This window comes from Mizuhopecten yessoensis, unplaced genomic scaffold (assembly GCF_002113885.1).
Source record: "Mizuhopecten yessoensis strain PY_sf001 unplaced genomic scaffold, ASM211388v2 scaffold11047, whole genome shotgun sequence".
NCBI classification, from domain to species: domain Eukaryota; kingdom Metazoa; phylum Mollusca; class Bivalvia; order Pectinida; family Pectinidae; genus Mizuhopecten; species Mizuhopecten yessoensis.
In genome coordinates, this window is record NW_018408852.1 from 1388135 (window position 1) to 1406532 (window position 18398).

The following is an 18398-nucleotide window of genomic DNA, read 5'->3' on the forward strand; positions in this document are numbered from 1 at the left end:
CTATACCTTCCTATACGTTTATTTCTGCAGAACCTTTAATAAATCTGCAGGAATGTGAACTGTATGTGGCATAACTGATTTTTATACAGTAATTGTAGAGGTGCACCAAAAAATCTGTAATACCGACCCATAAAGCGCACTTACCGAGTGGAAAAGCCACAGGTGACAAGCAGATTGCCCTGGACATCAAAGTCAGACAATGTCCCGGTATGAGCATCCAGTACATGTTCGGCATTCATGGTGTTGGGGTCATACAAGGTCACCTATATACAATGACAAGGTTAAGGTCACAAGAAATCTACATATCCTACATCCTCGATATCCAGGGGTTACGTTCACTTTTGCTCTCTGCACCCCTGGAATATGTCATAGCGAAATTGAAGGCACGAAGATAGCTGTTTGATTGGTCTCAGGTAAAAGAAACTCACCAATCGCTATAGGCTGATACCTGTCCTTTGAAGATTACAAAGGAGAGACGCACGACTTCAATGCCTGTCAATTTTTACCGTTACGTGACCGCGAGATTCTTTTGATGTATATCAAAGGATCAAACTAGTCTTCTTGGCCCCCATTCCCTAGCCTCTAGGGCAAGGACAGATAACATTTTCTCATATCACCTAATTGCCATATCATCACAATTATTCCCTACTGTAAATGGACAAAATATGCTCAAAAGTGTTATTTCCTGATATGAACTGTAGTAAACTTGACCCCCCCCCNACCCCTGCCAAAAAAGTGTTATTTCCTTATATGAACTGTAGTAACCTTTACCCCCCTCCACAAAGGAGATCGGATGACCCACTTATTTCCACACTTTTCTTAGATAAATTGTATTCTTTGATGTGTTCCATTTCTATTTTATTCAACTGTTCTGATAAAATATGCTGGATCAAAATCGTGAAAGGGTTCTATTTATATAATATAGTAGTGTCACCTTGCACACACATTGAACAAATGATAACCAGTTTGAACGGTAATGCACTTTTCATACCTAGAGAGACCCATACGCGTTATTACCAAGCAAGTACATTCTAAAATGAGAATGACAAGAGATTGTCACTGGGGAAGATCTCAAAACCAGAAAGAAAAAAAGAAAAAAAAAATCTTAAAAAATCTCCATTGAAAACTTTTTTAACTTGCACTGTCAGCTTTAAAGTGTTATTTCTCCATATAAACTATAGTAAATTTTACCCCCTCCCTGAGCTAGGGAGATTGGATGACCAGGGGTACTGAAATTTACACTTTAAATAAAGCCCCTAATGATCTTTCCATCCAATTTGCAGAGAAATTGACTGCAGTACACCTGATCATGAGTCTGGAGAAGAAGATTTTTGAAATTTTGGTTAACTTTCCCTTTTGGGCCCCACCACATAGCAGCTGTTGAACTCACCTTACCGCCGGTGTCGCCAGCACATATGAACTTATTAGAACTTCTAAAGATAGCACATCCTGGCTCTGGTATGTCAATCTGCAAATATAAAACTCTTACTTCTACACAACAGATAAACACTGAATCAATAGTTCTGTGAACGCTAATTATATGTCTGGCTTCAACATATGACAGCTATTTAACCAGATTTTACATGTCTGTTAATTGTGCGAGTCTATAGCTGTGTCGACAATTTCACACCTTGGAGTTGAGGTGTCCTGGGTGACAAGAAAACGCTTGTTAAAAGACAGCTATTTTTACACATTATCTGTATACATGTATGAGACACAGTGCACAATGTGTTTTCTAATTCCTGAACAGGTGCTTACAACAACACCGACTTGGTCTGGTAGTACTATGTGTGAGTGTTTTCTCTCACTCTGATTGATAACATATGAGTACTTGTTTATCTCCAGGTTTACACATATTATTTTGTCCATCCCCTGACTACACCACAGCCACTGTATACAAATTGTATGCCTGTTTTTTGTTTTTCTAATTAACATATTCTTTATTGAGCCCCAGTTGATATTATGCTAAGAAAATGTTATCACCTCATCTGTTTTCCAATAGCCACAGTACACTTAGGTGAGGAAATTATAAAAGAGCTGTCCATCTTCTGGTAATTCATTTATCTTGTGCTTTATAATAATTTAAAGAATTATACTGTCAATTTATAGGTAAATTTATAGGTGATTGAATTGCATAGATTATATAGCAGGAAAAACGGTGCATCAAAAAAACATGATAATAACCGAAAAGTGACATTAACAGACGTGATATTAGGTGAAATGTACTGTACTATATATATGCGATGTACAAGATTATGTTTCATTCATGATGTTATTATTATTTGGTATTTCATATCACTGATGTATCAATTATACGTTGTCGTGTATGCTTAAGAGCTGTAAGGCTTCAAGTTGAATAAAGAATAAACAAACAATAAACAATGACATTACATACAGGTATTTTACAGGTAGCATCAGACAGGTAACATAAACATCTTTGAACATAATTTATGGGATCTTCTATCAATCCTTCAGGTTTCTTTGTGCTACTGTTACTATTCAACAATATCTTCAATATAATATATAGGATACATTTTATTTCTGGAATAAAAACTTCAGACAAGTGAGATATTTTATGAGTGATGTATACCGTTCTGATTTCCTTGAGCATCTCAAGATCTAACTGGAGAGCCTTGGTTTGATGGCCACCGATCAGTACAGAATGGTTATTGGTCATCAGCATACATTGCATGTTATGCATATGGGCACCACTGAAAAAATAAAATCGTCAAAAAAAAGGAGAATTATTTACATCTCAGACATTGATAAGAGTATATATTTCCGGATTAGAATGTTTTGATACGGGCCTAATTTTTAAACAGAGTTGAATAAAATATTATCATAAGCTGCTTTCACTAAATATTTTCAACATACTTTACATGTACAAAATCCTGATGAAAGTGAGAGTCTCAACATCGAAAATGGAAAAATATACTACATAGTAACTTATTTTCTTTTTGCAAAACACAAAACTTTATCATTAAAGATTAAATTCTTCTGTTAAGTAATCAGTTTTTCTGTTTTTTATTTAATTTTTCCAAACAAAATAATAACCAGCAGTTGACAGAGCTGAAAAAATTAATTTTGTATAAATGTTATCTTACGTATACGTAAATACAGATAGGCCGCGCCTGAGTGAGCAACGAAGACTGCTCTGGGTAAGGGACAAGATGCCACGCTCAACAGGAAGGATCTGTCGAATATCCTCGGAATTGTGGATTTGAAACGAAGTGTACTTCTGGAGCTCTGTACCATAGTAGGATGTCACATGACCCTGGGAAAAAGAAAAAAAAAATATAAAACAAATGCAAACATTTGACATGTTCTAATGAAAAAAACCTTGCATAACAATACCTCTATATCTATAACAGGGATGTCCCATTTCTTGATATACCCAGGGAACATAAATAATACCTGCTATCACAAGAGCATCATGGATATTTTATCACATAAAAACAGATAATGGAGAAAAGTCAAATACCATTGCCTGAAAATACTAATGTCATCCACATGTATCTTTTGATTTGATCACATATACCTTATCCTACAATATTATCTGATCATGGACTTTTGTGACGATGTGTAGGGTGTGATATTAACCAGTAAAAGTGATGCTGAGTGAGGTTTTCAGGAAAGTTTGACATCCAGAGATGATAACAAGGGGTATATAATATTTAACATTGTGCTTGAAATTCTTGGTAGAGACCAATTAAAACATTCCTACAAAACACTGGCGTCACTTTTTAAAACTTACCCCTTGGTTTCCCATCCACAGAAGGTCCTGAGTGTCAAAGCACAAGTGTGAAACACCAAACCTATCTCCTCCATCCACTAGGATGCTCTGGAGCTCTGAGTAGGGGCCAATATCATGGTGTGACGGCCCTGGCTGGTACATACTGTTGTCCTGTACATTAATTAGACGAAATCTGAGTTCAAAGCATATTCATACTATATAAAATATTATCATTGGGAAACATAACACATTAATATATGATCATCACACAGAGTGAATGGAAAGGCATATCTTAACTGATGATGAGGCTGCTGAGAATGAATTAAATTACTCATTATATAAAATGGATTATAGATCTAGAAATTACATAATCAAATTGACCCAAGTAAACAAGTGAAAGAATAAATAGAAAGATCAACGGTCATGAAAAAGTTTAACCTCAGATGTCGTACCGACAGACCAATAGAAAAGACAAACACCGCTGCTGTGACCTTTGACCCAATGACCTCAGAATTTTGTCACAATTTGGCTTGCATCAATGCTCCAAGATATGTGTATACAAAATACCTACCATTGCTGCAGTAATTAGCCATTTCAGTAACAATATGCATCCATGACCTGTGACCTTTGACCTAATGACCTCAGAAGTTTGTCACAGTGTAGCCTGCACAATTGGCTATGATACTGTAATGTATATGCGTATACAAAATATCTACCATTTCCAAGATAATTGGCTTTTTCAGTAATGTAATTCATTCATGATCTATAACCTTTGACCCCATGACCTAGGAAGTTGTCAGTAGAGTAGCTTGCATTAATACATTATGTACCTACATGTACAGTATTCAAATGTATATGTGTATACAAAATACCTAACGTTTCTGAGATAATTAGCCATTTCAGTAACGTAATAAATTCATCTGTGACCTTTGATCCCAAGACCTCAGAAGTTTGTCAGTAGAATAACTTACATTAATCCCTACAATATTCCACTGTACATGTGTATACAAAATACCTACTTTTTCTGAAAAATTTAGGCATTTCACTAAGTAAACAATTTGTGACCTTTGACCCCTCAGAAGCGCCTACAACATTCCATGTATCCTATGCATACAAAATACCAACAGTTTCTGAGATAATTAGCCATTTCAGTAACGTAATGTATTGTCTGCAGAGGTTCAGGGCCATAACTCTGATAAATATTGAATGAACAAAATGGCGTTCAGGGAGATACAAGTTCATTTGAGGCTTAACGTGTGTGCAAAGTTTCATCAAAATCCATGCATAAACCTAGGAGGTGTATAAGGAGGTACATATGATAAATTTATTGTCTAGACAGACGGATGGACAGACACAAATTTATTGTCTACAGACAGACAGATGGATGGACAGACAGACTGATTCCAGTATACCAGCCCCTAACTTTGTTGCGGAGGGGTGGGGGGTATACTCATTAAACAAATATATGTGCATTACAAGCACATGTAGATGATTCAATAAAATGACACTCACAGTTGGTTATATACAAACTGTTCAATCATGATCATGACCTGCATATGAAATAATTGATTATTGATACACAAAGTTCATGTTGTACATTATATTTGTTATAATTACATGAGGAGTTGGTTGGAAGTGTTCCTCCAGCATCCCTGGGGCCATCATTGGGTCTCCTCCATGTCCCATTACGTCGGCGGGACCGCCCATTGGTGGAGGGGTTGGGTAGCCATGACCGTGAGGTATCCCATTGAAATCCATGATTTCACAATGTTGTTACGGTGTCTGACTGCAACCAAATATTACAATCTGTTGGCTTCCTGTACGTACATATGTAAGAATTTCAATAGAATTTGTCTTGTTTTCATGTGTTTAGAAAAATACCGAAGTATTGACCAATAATATTACAGCAAAATAAATAAACCAAACAAGTTCTGTCTTAATTATAGTAAATCATTCTGACACTACCAAATTTTGAGTGCAATAGTGAAATAGTATTTATTTTTAAGTTTTGTTATCTGCAATTTATAGTGCTAATCTTATTTTATTATCTTATCTATGCATTCGCGCTTTCTATTTATACCAAATAACTATAATTTTCTTTTAAATCCTATTCATGCAAGACTAGCAATTGATCACATAATAACATGCATATGCACCTATCTTATCTAAGTTACATAGATTTTGGTTTGGTTTGTTTTTGTTTTATGTCCTATAACAAGAGGCCCAATGGGCCTGCATCGCTCACCTGGTATTAATCTCACACTTGTAATCTTAAAAGTGGACTAAAATACAGCTACAGGCAAAATATCAGTGTTTCATTCATAAGAACCTATTAAAAGATTTAAACATATGACACCTGTGACTTTGAAGGTCGAACAAGGACATTATAATATTAGGTTGAAAAGAGTTTAAAGTCTTCCAACTCAGCATGCTTCTGGAAAAATATCATTACCCTGGACCTTTTGGTTATACAGAACAAATCATTTAAAGATTTAAACATATATTGACCACTGTGACCTTGAATATTGGCGAAGGTCATTCACTTGGTAGTCCTTCATCCCAGCATGTTACTGGCATTATCCTAGGCCTCTTGGTTATTCAGAAGAAATTGTTTAAATGTTTTTAACATATTTGACCCCTGTGACCTTGAATAAAAGTTAAGGTCATTTATTTGAATTAACTTGGTAGCCCTTCATCCCAGCATGTTACTGGCCAACTATCATCATCCTAGGCCTCTTGGTTATTCAGAAGAAATTGTTTAAATGTTTTTAACATATTTGACCCCTGTGACCTTGAATAAAAGTTAAGGTCATTTATTTGAATTAACTTGGTAGCCCTTCATCCCAGCATGTTACTGGCCAAATATCATCACCCAAGGCCTCTCGGTTATTCAGAAGAAGTTGTTTAAAGTAAAAAGTTGACGCCGGACGGACGCCGCACCATGCCATAAGCTCACTTGGCCCTTTGGGCCAGGTGAGCTAAAAAGCTATGGTCAGTTAAGGACGTGCCAGGTTTCGGTGGTGGAGGAAAGCCGAAATTCCTGGAATCTACCAACGGCCAGTACCTGGCGACTGCCCCACGGAGGTATCAAACCCGTGACCCAGTGGTGGAGGGCTAGTGGTAGCAGAATGTCAGACGCCTTAACCACTTGGCCACCGCGGCCCCCTTAAGTAAATTACTTATGTGTCTTGCAGGAATTATCGTATACAAGTGTACTTGCCAACTTTTTTTTAATTAACATGGGGGAAATTTTGCATGTTCAAAATTAAAACATAAATATAATGTGTGTACTACTCCCTTGATACAAAATAACCTTAGAAAATGAAATATTTTGAATTCTTCTTCCAGATGAAATCAACGGATCTTAAAATAATTATTATTAGGAATAGTTAAGCAATTTTACTGGTTAAAAATGCTAAATTTAAGAGTCCAAAATCTGGAGTCTCTCCGTAATAGGGAGAAGTGGCAAGCATGGATTGGACTATGCCTGTTATTCATGAATCAACATTATTAGTCGTTATTACGTATTTCTTAATTTACAGAACTATACAAATTTAACTACCATGACAAAAGATGAATTAATAATGTGAAAGATAATGATACTGTAACTGAAAGAGAAAAACAATATTCAAACTGGCTTCATCATTTGTACTATGACTGTTCAGTGGACCAGCCAGGTGTAGCAGAACTGGACTAGGTCGATTGCCGTTGGTCGGGTAGCTCAATTGGTAAGAGAGTCCTTCCTGAATTTGGAGGGTCTCGGGTTCGAACCCCGGTCTGGTCGTGCATTTCTGCGCTCTCGTTACATTTGGCACCCAACAAAATATTTATTGATAAGCACTTTAGACTCAACTTTCTATTATTTGGACCATTACATCAACAATATCAATAAGAATGGTGTAGATTTGAGGTCCATTTCAGTGTTTAATTTCTCCATTTCAGTCATTCAACTTCATTTCGGCACATTTCGGTCATTACCTTATCCAAATTTCATTTTCTTACATTATGAATTTAAATGCTAGCCTGAGTTTCCCCTGGTCCTGACACCAGATTTAAACAATTTGACAGATAGTAGCTATGTCCAAGCTAAGGGGAGATAATCAAAACTTATTTTTTTACTTAGCTGAAAAAACACCTTCTGAAGTAGTGATTTAAACGTATTTCCCAGCGTTAAATGAGGGTTATTATAGTTATTTTTATATCTTCCGATACCACTTGGTGGTGTACTAATCAAAGCATCAATCAATGAAATGGCATGCAGGTTACACGTATGTATGATATTCTGTGATATTTCTAATGCCTTTGATCGGGTTTGATGATTAAGGTAAAAAATTATGGAATTTCAAGAGAATTTTATCAATGGTTGGAAAATTAATCAGAGGCACCAGAGAGTCTTTTTGAATAATTCTTACTCCCACTTAGGTTTCATTGAAGCAGGTGATCCTCAGGGTTCGATTCTTGGACCTCTTTTGATTCTTATCTATATTGATGATATTGATGATATTTTTTAATCAACCGCTTTTCTTTTTGCAAACGATACTTCTTTGTTAAAATCATCATCTTTGTGTCTACAAATCCAAACGGTTCTGAATAGAGATCTCGAGTCTCTTAATGCATGGTCCCAAACTTGGTTAGTACCATTCAACCCAGAAAAAACTGAGGTAAGTTTTGTTTCAAACTTAGTTGAAATTGATGAAGATTTAGAATTAGAATTTAATGGTGATTTTTTAATTTTACTGATCATCATAAACATTTAGGTGTAATTTTTAATTCAATGGCATATTTGTGCAATATATACTTCAGTTTGAAAAAAATCAATGTCTTACGTAGACTAAAATGCTTATTGAATCAAGATAATCTTTTAAAGATTTTATAAATCCTTTATTTTACCAGTTTTAGAATATGCTTGTGAATTGTGGGATGGTTTCATAACATTTGAAACAAAATAATGTTAGATAAAGCCCAAAGAGAAGCTATTCCTATTTTGTATACTAACTCTGGACTTCTTTATGTGCCAGAAATGAAAATTTACATTTTGAATCTGGTCTAGAAACTCTTTCAAATCGAAAAAACACAGAAACTCCAACTTTTGTATACAATGCACAACGAATTACCTTTTCAAAATTTCCAAACAGCTCTCAATAATCAGTTTTTAACAGATTGGGCACAATGGCGCATATGGGTATTATAATCCTGCATTTGGGTAACAGTTACCCATTTTAGTAACAATTTTATTACTGAAATGGGGAATAAAGTGAAATAAAAACACACAAAGTTCTTTTAAACACTTGGAGCAAAAAAAATGTCATTTTCACAAAAATTTAGACAACTGAATTTACATATTTTTGTACACAATTGTACCTCATTGTATTTTTTATTTGATTAGGTTGAAAGAATGACGCCCTTTTTTTGTTCATAATGTGTAAAAGAAATTTGTGTGTTTTGATTTCCCTTTATTACCCATTTCAGTAATAAAATTATTACTGAAATGGGTAACTGTTACCCGAATGCAGGATTATTACACCCATATGGATGCGCCGTTGTTCCCAACCTGTTTAAGATAAAGTTATTTTTCATTGGTGTTCTGTTTTAAACAGATGGTAATAATTAAAAAAAAAAATACTTATTAAAACAATACACATCCTTCCAAAAAATAGATGTATTTGTCAAAATGTCTCAGTCTGGAGGTGTTAGGGCCAGAGGAAATTCTGTCTAACGTTATTTACATGCCAGATGCAGATGTAACATAGTCAATGAGGAAATTAGATGCATATATAGTTTTACCTACTCGTGTGCTCTGAACATTACACGACCATGTTAACTTGCAGCTCGCTTTGCAGAAGGTGCTTGACAAATGTACACACCAGCCCTGTTTTAAAATTTGTTTTTGTCTCTTTCTTTCTCTCCCTCGTAATTTTCCAAACGTTGTCTTTTATGTTTTCAAAATAGGAGAAGTTTTAAGGGGAGGTAACTCCTTTTGAAACATAAGAAAAGTCCATATCACAATATTAACAGTAATTACCTTTGTAGGAAATCGATTCATAAGAACACCGAAGAGCGGGTTCGGGTATTTTGAATACTCTTTTACTTTGTTCTGGTACATGAACTGGTATATTAAACTAGTAAATACACTTCTGTAATGGGCAAAATTTGAGTAGCTTGTAGAATTTTGTAGAGTTTTAGTTCTAGCTACCTCAGTATACGTAACAGACAGAAGCTGGTCAGGCTCGGCCTCTACTCCTTTTTCAGACCTATAACATAAAAGGCCGCTGGTCGGCTTTTTTTCTTTTCTATCGGATATTATTTTGCCGACTGTTAACTTGCATGGCGCATGTCAAAAGTTTCTCGCAGTGTAAAAACTCTAAGATTGGAGTAGCTCGGCCCCATGGTCAGCGACTGGGAGTGGTTAAGGAAGGGGGTCCCCCAAGGTTCAATAGTTGGACCTCTAATTTTTGATATTTTTTTAAATGACATCTTCACTGTTTTAAAATTTGTTTCTCTATACAACTACGCAGATGACAACACCATGTCTTAGGCCTATATAAGGGATAGCACTGATCCCAACCTCAGAGAAGTTTTAGAAACCGTAGGAAGGCAACCTTTTAGTTAAATGGTTTTCAAACAACGGCATGCAGGCCAATCCAGACAAATTCCAGGCCATTTATATAGGGAAGAAATCCCAGGAGCAAATAAGTTCTTTCAAATTGCAGCAGAGAACAGTGTTAAGCTACTAGGAGTAGAAATTGATAGTGATTTAAAGTTTCACACTCATATAGGTCCTATCAAATTTATGTAGAAAGGCCTCCATGCAGCTGAGTGTGCTTAAAAGTAATGGAAATAACCTTACAAAAATGGGCAAAATTACTATTTTCAAATCCTAAATTTTATCCTTTATCTAACGGTGTAATTTCACTTTTTCCTTACATGAAACAATCAGAACATGTGTATGTAATTACCAGTGATTTCTTTTGTAAAGCTGATGGAAATCATGAAGTTACACATCTGTGCACACCTATTTCATTTAGCCAACAGTGTAGACATCATCAGATCATACGGAGAAACAGGATTTGTGACAAATGTAATTTGAGAGAAGACGAGTTTCATTTTATTTTGATTTGTCCATTTAATAGCGATTTGAGGCACAGATTAATTGAAAAATACTATTACAAAAAAAACCAATTTTTAAAAATAATACAACAACTTAGTATAAATAATGTTAGAGAGCTATCCAATTTAGGTAAATATCTATATTGGAATTCGAGAGGCGATACTTATAGGTTTATGTATTATGGTGTTTCATAACTGTAATTGTCATTATTGAACGGTGTTTTATGTATAATGCGGTGTCACTCTCCTGTCTATACTTATGTTTAGATAATGTTATATCTATATATGTATGTATACGTATATATATTATTATATGTATATATGTTATATGTATATATGTATGTACATATAAGGCTTTTGGTTAATAAAAAATGAATGAATGATACAGTTAATGTGGGAGAACACAGGTAAAAACCAGGTAAAATATATATGAAACAGACTATAACTGCTATCACAACATTACTGCCTCTATGGTCTTTTTAAAAAGTGGGAGAAAGGAGAACACACCGAATGAAGGTAGGGATTTTGTCCACGTGTGATGTGATTGACACGTATTTAGGTATGGCTTTGGCCACGCGTCATCTGAACCAGTTTCACACATGACCATTGATTGACAGGTGATGCCTGTTACAAATAACAATAACTTCTGTATATCTTTGATTTTTTTCCGCAATGATTGTCTTCATAAATAATGAAATTCATTTTTCTATATATTTTTTCCGATATGATAATGATAAATTATTGTATATCATTCCCGCGATAATAAACTTCGTATTTTATCCAATATCCATATAACAAAGATGAATTATTGTATTTCATTCCCGTGAAAATTGATATAACTACTTCATAAATGATGAAATATATATTGCTATAATGTTTCCAATATAACGACGATGAATTATTGTATATCATTCCCGTCATAATTTACTTCATAAATAATGAAAATACATTTACAAGTACGCCCGAATAAGATCTATATATATTTAACTTATTTGGTATATCAGTTTTGGGTTGTACATGTATTGGGTAAATCGACGGACCCATTTTATCAAGTTTTAACTTTTGTCCTCTAGCTTGGCATTTTGCAATAAAAGCAATACTAGTGTAGTAGGACGAGGAATAGTGATAAAGATAGTGCCGTCGCTGGGGCTCGAAGATGCTCTACCGCTAAGCTGAAGAGATCCCTACAGCTGACGCTTGTAAGTTAACATAATTAATCCACATCTTTTACACTATTCCCCAAGAACAAACTCAGGTTCTTTGACTCCCCGCCAATGGTTCTCCTACCTTGAACGGGGAGCGTCGACGGTACCAATTTGTAGTAGGACGAGAAATAGTGATTAAGATAGTGCCGTCGATGGGCCTCGAACCCGCGACCCTTGACTCTCCAGCCCAATGCTTTACCGCTAAGCTAAAGGGGGAATTCTCTACAGCTGGCGCTTGTAAGGAAACCTAATCATGGAAAAAGATTATGAATACTTTGACGTAATACACAAATCTATGTGTTTGATATGAAGATGAATAAAACGCTTCCCCGTGTCATTGAAATGAAGTAAATAGATACAATAATAGAACGAATAATACTTTAGTTATTTAGTATATTAATTTATCACGTGGACATTACATTTGTGCATAAACTGCTATTTAATACTGGTGATACGGATTACAAACGTGCTCAATTTTAGTTGATACGGATTACGTTCTATGTTGATACGGATTACATTGACATGTATTAAATCGATTATCAAGCGAGAGTTTTTTACCACTACATGTATTTATATCTCCGTCTCTTCAGGTGAGTTATGTATCTTGTCAATATGTAAAAACAAACTTCTCCTAATCTACTCGGCCAATTTCAAAGGAATCAGATAAGATAACTACTACCTGATGGTGTGCATTCAGGTATTATTTGTTCAATCTCATTTCCTTTTTTACGGAGTGATGGCCCTTTGTTGAAACACATTTGTCCAGACAACTCCTCCAAAACAATGGGGCCAATTTTAACGGAAGTTTTTAGATATGATAACTACCCCTTGGTGTTGTGTATCCAGGTATTTTTTTTCCAATCCTTTTCTATGGAGTTATGGCCTTTTCTTGAAAAATCCTTGTCCTGACAACTTCTCCGGATCGACTCGGCTAATTTCGAAGTTTACAGATATGGTAACTGTCCCCTGATGTTGTGAATCCATGTAGTACTTTTTCATTCCGACCCTTTTAAAAGGAGTTATGGTCCTTTGTTAATATAAAACTTTGTCTGTCTCCTAAACTACTTGTCCGATTTCAATGAAAGTTTACAGATATGGTAATTACCCCCTGATTTTTCATTCCGACACTTTTGACAAAGTTATGGCCCTTTGTTGAACAAATCCTAAAACTTTTTGTCCGTCCGGACAAACTCGTTCTTAAGTTATGGATCGATTCCAACGAAACTCCTCAGATATGATAAATACTACCTGAAACTGTGCATCCAGGCGTTATTTTTTTTCCATTTCGAGCCTCTTTTATTTTTACAAAATGGCCCTTTGTTGAAAAATCTTTGTACGGACAACTCCTTCAAAACTACGGTGTTAATTTGATGTCGTGCATCAGGGTAGTATTATTTTCATTCCGACCCTTTAAAAAGGAGTTATGATCCTTTGTTGAGAAAAAAACGTTGTCTCCGAAACTGCTGGTCCGATTTCAATGATAGTTTACATGTATGGTAAATAATCTCTGATGTCGTGCATCAGGGTAGTATTTCTTTCATTTCGACCCTTTTTAAGGAGTTATGGCCCTTTTTTGAAATATTTTTCCAGACAACTCTTCCTTAAATACTATGACGATTTCAGCAAAACTGGTTCATCTGGGCTAACAAGATTTGGTTTGCAAGTATGTTTTGCAATTGGGAGGGAGTACAGAAGGTATGTCACTTACCTATATACTTAAATAAGTGTACAGATCAGTGAATAAAAAAATCATTACTGGTGGGAGACTATTAATTGATTGCTTTGCAATGCTTTACCTTACAGTTCTGGTTTATATAGGAGCGGGGTTATAAGTTAGCCTTTGGCTTACAGTTCTAGTTGTTAAAGGTTGTGAGGTCGCGTCACTGAGCATTTCGAACTCCCTCCCTTGAAATAAAAGTTACTGCCCCTTAATAAGTAGCTGATTATGTAAGTTTGTTTTCAATTTTCCAGTTATTAATTATAACTTACTAGTTGAACTTAAGTGATTCCGAGACAGAATAATTGTTTTCATTTGACAATAGAAATTTCCATTGGAAACATGCATCATTTGTTTAGTCATGTGATTTTATTTTTTGATAGCCACACCATATATGTGTGAGATATATAACTGATACACATCTACCCCTAATGACGGCAAAGTTTGTAATGAGGGTAGTATTAAAACACAGAAGAAAAAATCAAACTTTTTGGAAGTCTCAGATCTAGAAAAATTAAGATATTCTATTTGTTCCTATGTGATGCTTTGTGACTAAGAAAATATCTTAAAATTTGTTAAAAAATATTGATTTTCATTTAGTTGAAATATGTTTGTTTGACCGTAATCCGTATCATTCCAGTTTGTAAATGAACGTAATCCGTATCACACAGGGACGTAATCAGTATCGGCATACACATACCAACTGCATATTTTTGGGAAAATATCGCTGAAACGTGTTTAGTTTGGGATAAGGGGAAGTAACTCCTTGATGTAAACAGACTTGTTCAGTATTCTTGAGATATAGTAACATCATATCAATGTACAAATATATGTCTGTGTTTCTTACCACCTGTTGTCACTTTAAGGAGAGGACTTAGATAGGCTATGCCTGATGTCTGATCCTATTGACTATTGCTTATATTGTCAATAAAATTTGTTGAAATTGAAATTAACGTGCTTAGTTTAGACTATTCAATGTTATTTTGTTGATGAGTCATTGGCAAAGACATGTGTTGTGTAAAAGTAATTTAATTAAATAGTTATTACATTCAAATCTCCACAAAGCCGTATGTAAACTGATGTCCGTACATATATATATATGATTATTCTGTCAAAACTAATTCAATTTAAAAATAAATAAATGATATAGCAGCTTAATTAAGACATACTTATAGTATATAGACTGAGAAAGCGCAAAAATGCCTCTCACGTTCTTCAATCATGGGAGCATTTTACTCTGCCGTAAGCCGTATTTGGCGCAAAACTAACTTTTTGCTCCGACGTAATCCAAACAGCGAGTATCACTGTGACGTAAACGAAATAGCGAGTATCGGGATTACCCCCGTGAGTATAGACACGAAAAACAACGCACTATCCCCATTCTAACACACCCTAACAAATAAACTACATTATATTATGTTTAGAAACAAAACATTGTATTTCCTTGTTACAAGTACGAAGTAAAGTACTCTTGTGACCTGTGTTGGCGACGTGTCATTCTACAGCGGACTGACCAATCAGAAAGGGGCTTTCAAAAGTCGGTCATTTGGCTCCGCCCATACAGGCGAGCGCTCCATCTGTATGTTGACGAGGCGGATTATTTGGATTGTTCGTGAACGTACTGTTATTGATAAATACGTCACGTTTGGATTAATATTGATCAAATTCTTACATTTCCATGTTAGTATGCATGCCAATCTCTGCGTATCGACAAAATCGGTGATTAATTGTTTAGATCTGTGAAGAGTTTTGTGCAAAATTCATAATAGGCGAAACAAAATTTTAATGTTTCATTTGATTTCGGATCTAACCAGATGCCTTCACACGGATGGAAACAAACGTTTCAGTAATAAATGATGGTAAGAACAAGGAATGTTTGATATTTAATTTTTAATTTATTCAACAAAAACATTTCATCGGTCCTTTCTGTTCTGTTGCCTACTAGCTTTATCAGCGGGATTTCGCTGAGTGGCGAGCTTAACTCCATGTTGTTTTGGTTAGAAACGGGGCGTAGCTTAAGTGCGACGGGAGGAGCTCAACACGATTGATCATGATTCTATCGCAGATAAGAACATAGTCCGTATCCAATCAAATCACGCGTTGCAAACGAATCGTGTTAGAATTAGGGGATAGTACGTTGTTTTGAGGTGCTATACTGGCGATTTGAACATGAAATTTGGTTTGAAATCGAAACCGATAGGTCGTGAGTTTAAACCAAATTTCATGTTCTTATCGCCAGTATAGACACGAAAAACAACGTACTCTCCCCATTCTAACACACCTTAACACATATACTACGCTAATATGTTTAGAAACATTGTATTTCCTTGTACGTAGTAAAGTACTCTGTAACCTGAATTGGCGACGTGCCATTCTGCAGCGGATTGACCAATCGGAAAGAAGCTTTCAAAAGTCGGTCATTTGGCCCCGCCCATACTGGCGAGCGCTCGATCTGTACGTCCTGTTACCAAAGTTTATACGACACATTTGGATTAATATTGACCAAATTCTTACATTTCGATGTCAGCATACCAATCTGTGCTTATCGACAAAATCGGTGATTATTTGTATAGATTTGTGAAGAGTTTTGTGTAAATTCATACCGTCGACACATGTGAAATGTTTCATTTGATTTCGGATCTAACTAGATGCCTTCACACGGATGGAACGAACGTTGCAATAATAAATGATGGTAAGAACAAGGAGTGTTTCTTTTTAACTTATTAATTCATTCAACAAATACATTTCATCGGTCGTTTCTGTTATGTTGCTTGCTAGCATTATCAGCGGGATTTCGCTAAGAGGCGAGCTTGACGCCGTATTGTTTTGGTTAGAAACGGGACGTGGCTTAAGTGCGATGGGAGGAGCTTAACACGATTGATCATGATTCTATCGCAGATTAGAACATGGTCCGTATCCATTCAAATCACGCGTTGCAAACGAATCGTGTTAGAATTAGAAACAACTTACATTTTTTACATAATTGCAGGCTCAAGAAACGGCTAGGGAGGTCTTCAAAATTTTAAATAATATTGCACTTTATTTTTTAAAAGATCTTATAGATAGAAACCAAGTTTTATATAATTTCAGGAAGAAAGATACAGTCAAGCAGAGACGTACGTATATACTACAGTATTCAGATGGACTTCTATTATCATATAAATAATTGTTGCGTTCCGTAAATAAAAATTGTCTCCGATACTTATAAAAATAAAATCTATAACGAAAGCCGATACCGCCTCCTCCTCGATATCCAGGGGTTACGCTCACTTTCGCTCTCTACACCCCTGGAATATGTCATAGCAAAATTAAAGGCACAAAGATAGCTGTTTGATTGGTCTCTGGTAAAATAAACTGACTAATCGCTAGGCCGAAACATGTCCTTTGAAGATTACAAAGGAGAGACACCCAGCTTCAAAGCCTGTCAATTTTTACCGTTACGTGACCGCGAAATTCTTTTGATGTACATCAAAGGATCGAACTAGTCTTCTTGTCTCATCAGCAATGTAGCGCACACGGAGCCTTCAATTTTGCTATGACATCTTCCAGGCGTGCAGAGAGCGAAAGTGAGCATAACCCCTGGATATCGAGGATGATACCGCCTGTATGCGCGACTGCAGCCCAAGTCTCGCGACGGATCTCCGAGAACAATAGGCTCATGCGTGCGTTTGCGAGATCTGCTCGAGTGGCCAGTCTCTGGCTTTATATGTCTCAAGATATGAGTCAAGATACCAAGGGTAAATACCACTACTTTTGGTAAGAGGTCTATTCGCTTTGAAGCCGCCCAGGTGTGGAACAGTCTACCTTATGAGATACGTCAAGCTAAAAACTACGGAATGTTTTGTAGACCGTTGCGCACATGGGATGGTGAACTCTGCAAATGCTCTCCATGTTCCTGCATGACTCCTTATTTATATCAGTTCACCTAGCTGACTGGAATAGGTGTTTTCATTTTTTGTTTGCATGCTAAATTTGTTTGAACTCTGTGATATCCTCTATGACTAAATGCTTTTATTAATTGTCATGGGTTTTATATCAGTGTTAATCAGAGACGTATATACATATGTCCTTATATGTCTCTGTGTTAATGCAATACACCTTTTAAACCGCTGTTTTTGTCATTGAATGTTGCTTTTATTGTGTTGCTTATTCTTATTTTGTGTTCTCTTTAAAGTCCATTTAAAATGACTGCATTATTATTTTATAATTTGGTGTTATATGGCTAGGTAGGTAGGGATTGGCCCAACCACCTGTCCTGCGACACACCACACTTATATCATTTAATCTTTTAGTGCAGTAGCCTGTATATATTGTAATGTTAACATTAACCTTTCTTATATAACTTTAGTGTATTTTATTTAGCTCACCTGTATTTTATTCATCCATGTAGGCTTATGCTTATTTTGCTTGTTGTTGAAATAGCTCTACCAAGCTAATGTTTGCATGTTTATGGTATTCGACGTTAAATAAATGTAATTTATTGGAACAATAAATGATTTTAAGTAAGTTGGCAATTACCATAAATATTAAATAATTATAATTATGTCAATATTTGTATCTTCATGGATATGTACAGGCTCTTAGCTTTAATGATCTAATTTAAGAAGCTAAATGTTTTATGTCTGGTATGCAACCC

At 35.6% G+C, this 18398-nt stretch overlaps 1 protein-coding gene across 2 annotated transcripts in view; it reads right to left on the reverse strand.

Annotated features, from left to right (window-relative positions):
- LOC110465014 (PAB-dependent poly(A)-specific ribonuclease subunit PAN2-like) overlaps window positions 1-9667 on the reverse strand; it is a 32110-nt gene extending 22443 nt beyond the window's left edge. Inside the window, exons 1-7 of one of the 2 annotated variants that reach the window (XM_021520564.1) lie at window positions 9522-9667; window positions 5351-5519; window positions 3755-3904; window positions 3105-3274; window positions 2591-2711; window positions 1391-1468; window positions 145-263 (exon numbers count right to left, since the gene is read on the reverse strand). In XM_021520564.1, coding sequence (XP_021376239.1) covers window positions 145-263; window positions 1391-1468; window positions 2591-2711; window positions 3105-3274; window positions 3755-3904; window positions 5351-5491 — 779 coding nt within the window. In that variant the 5' untranslated portion in view covers window positions 5492-5519; window positions 9522-9667. Of the gene's footprint in view, window positions 1-144; window positions 264-1390; window positions 1469-2590; window positions 2712-3104; window positions 3275-3754; window positions 3905-5350; window positions 5520-9517 lie in introns of both variants that reach the window. The other variant, XM_021520565.1, reaches the window with a different exon arrangement.
- Between the last annotated feature and the right edge of the window lie 8731 nt (window positions 9668-18398).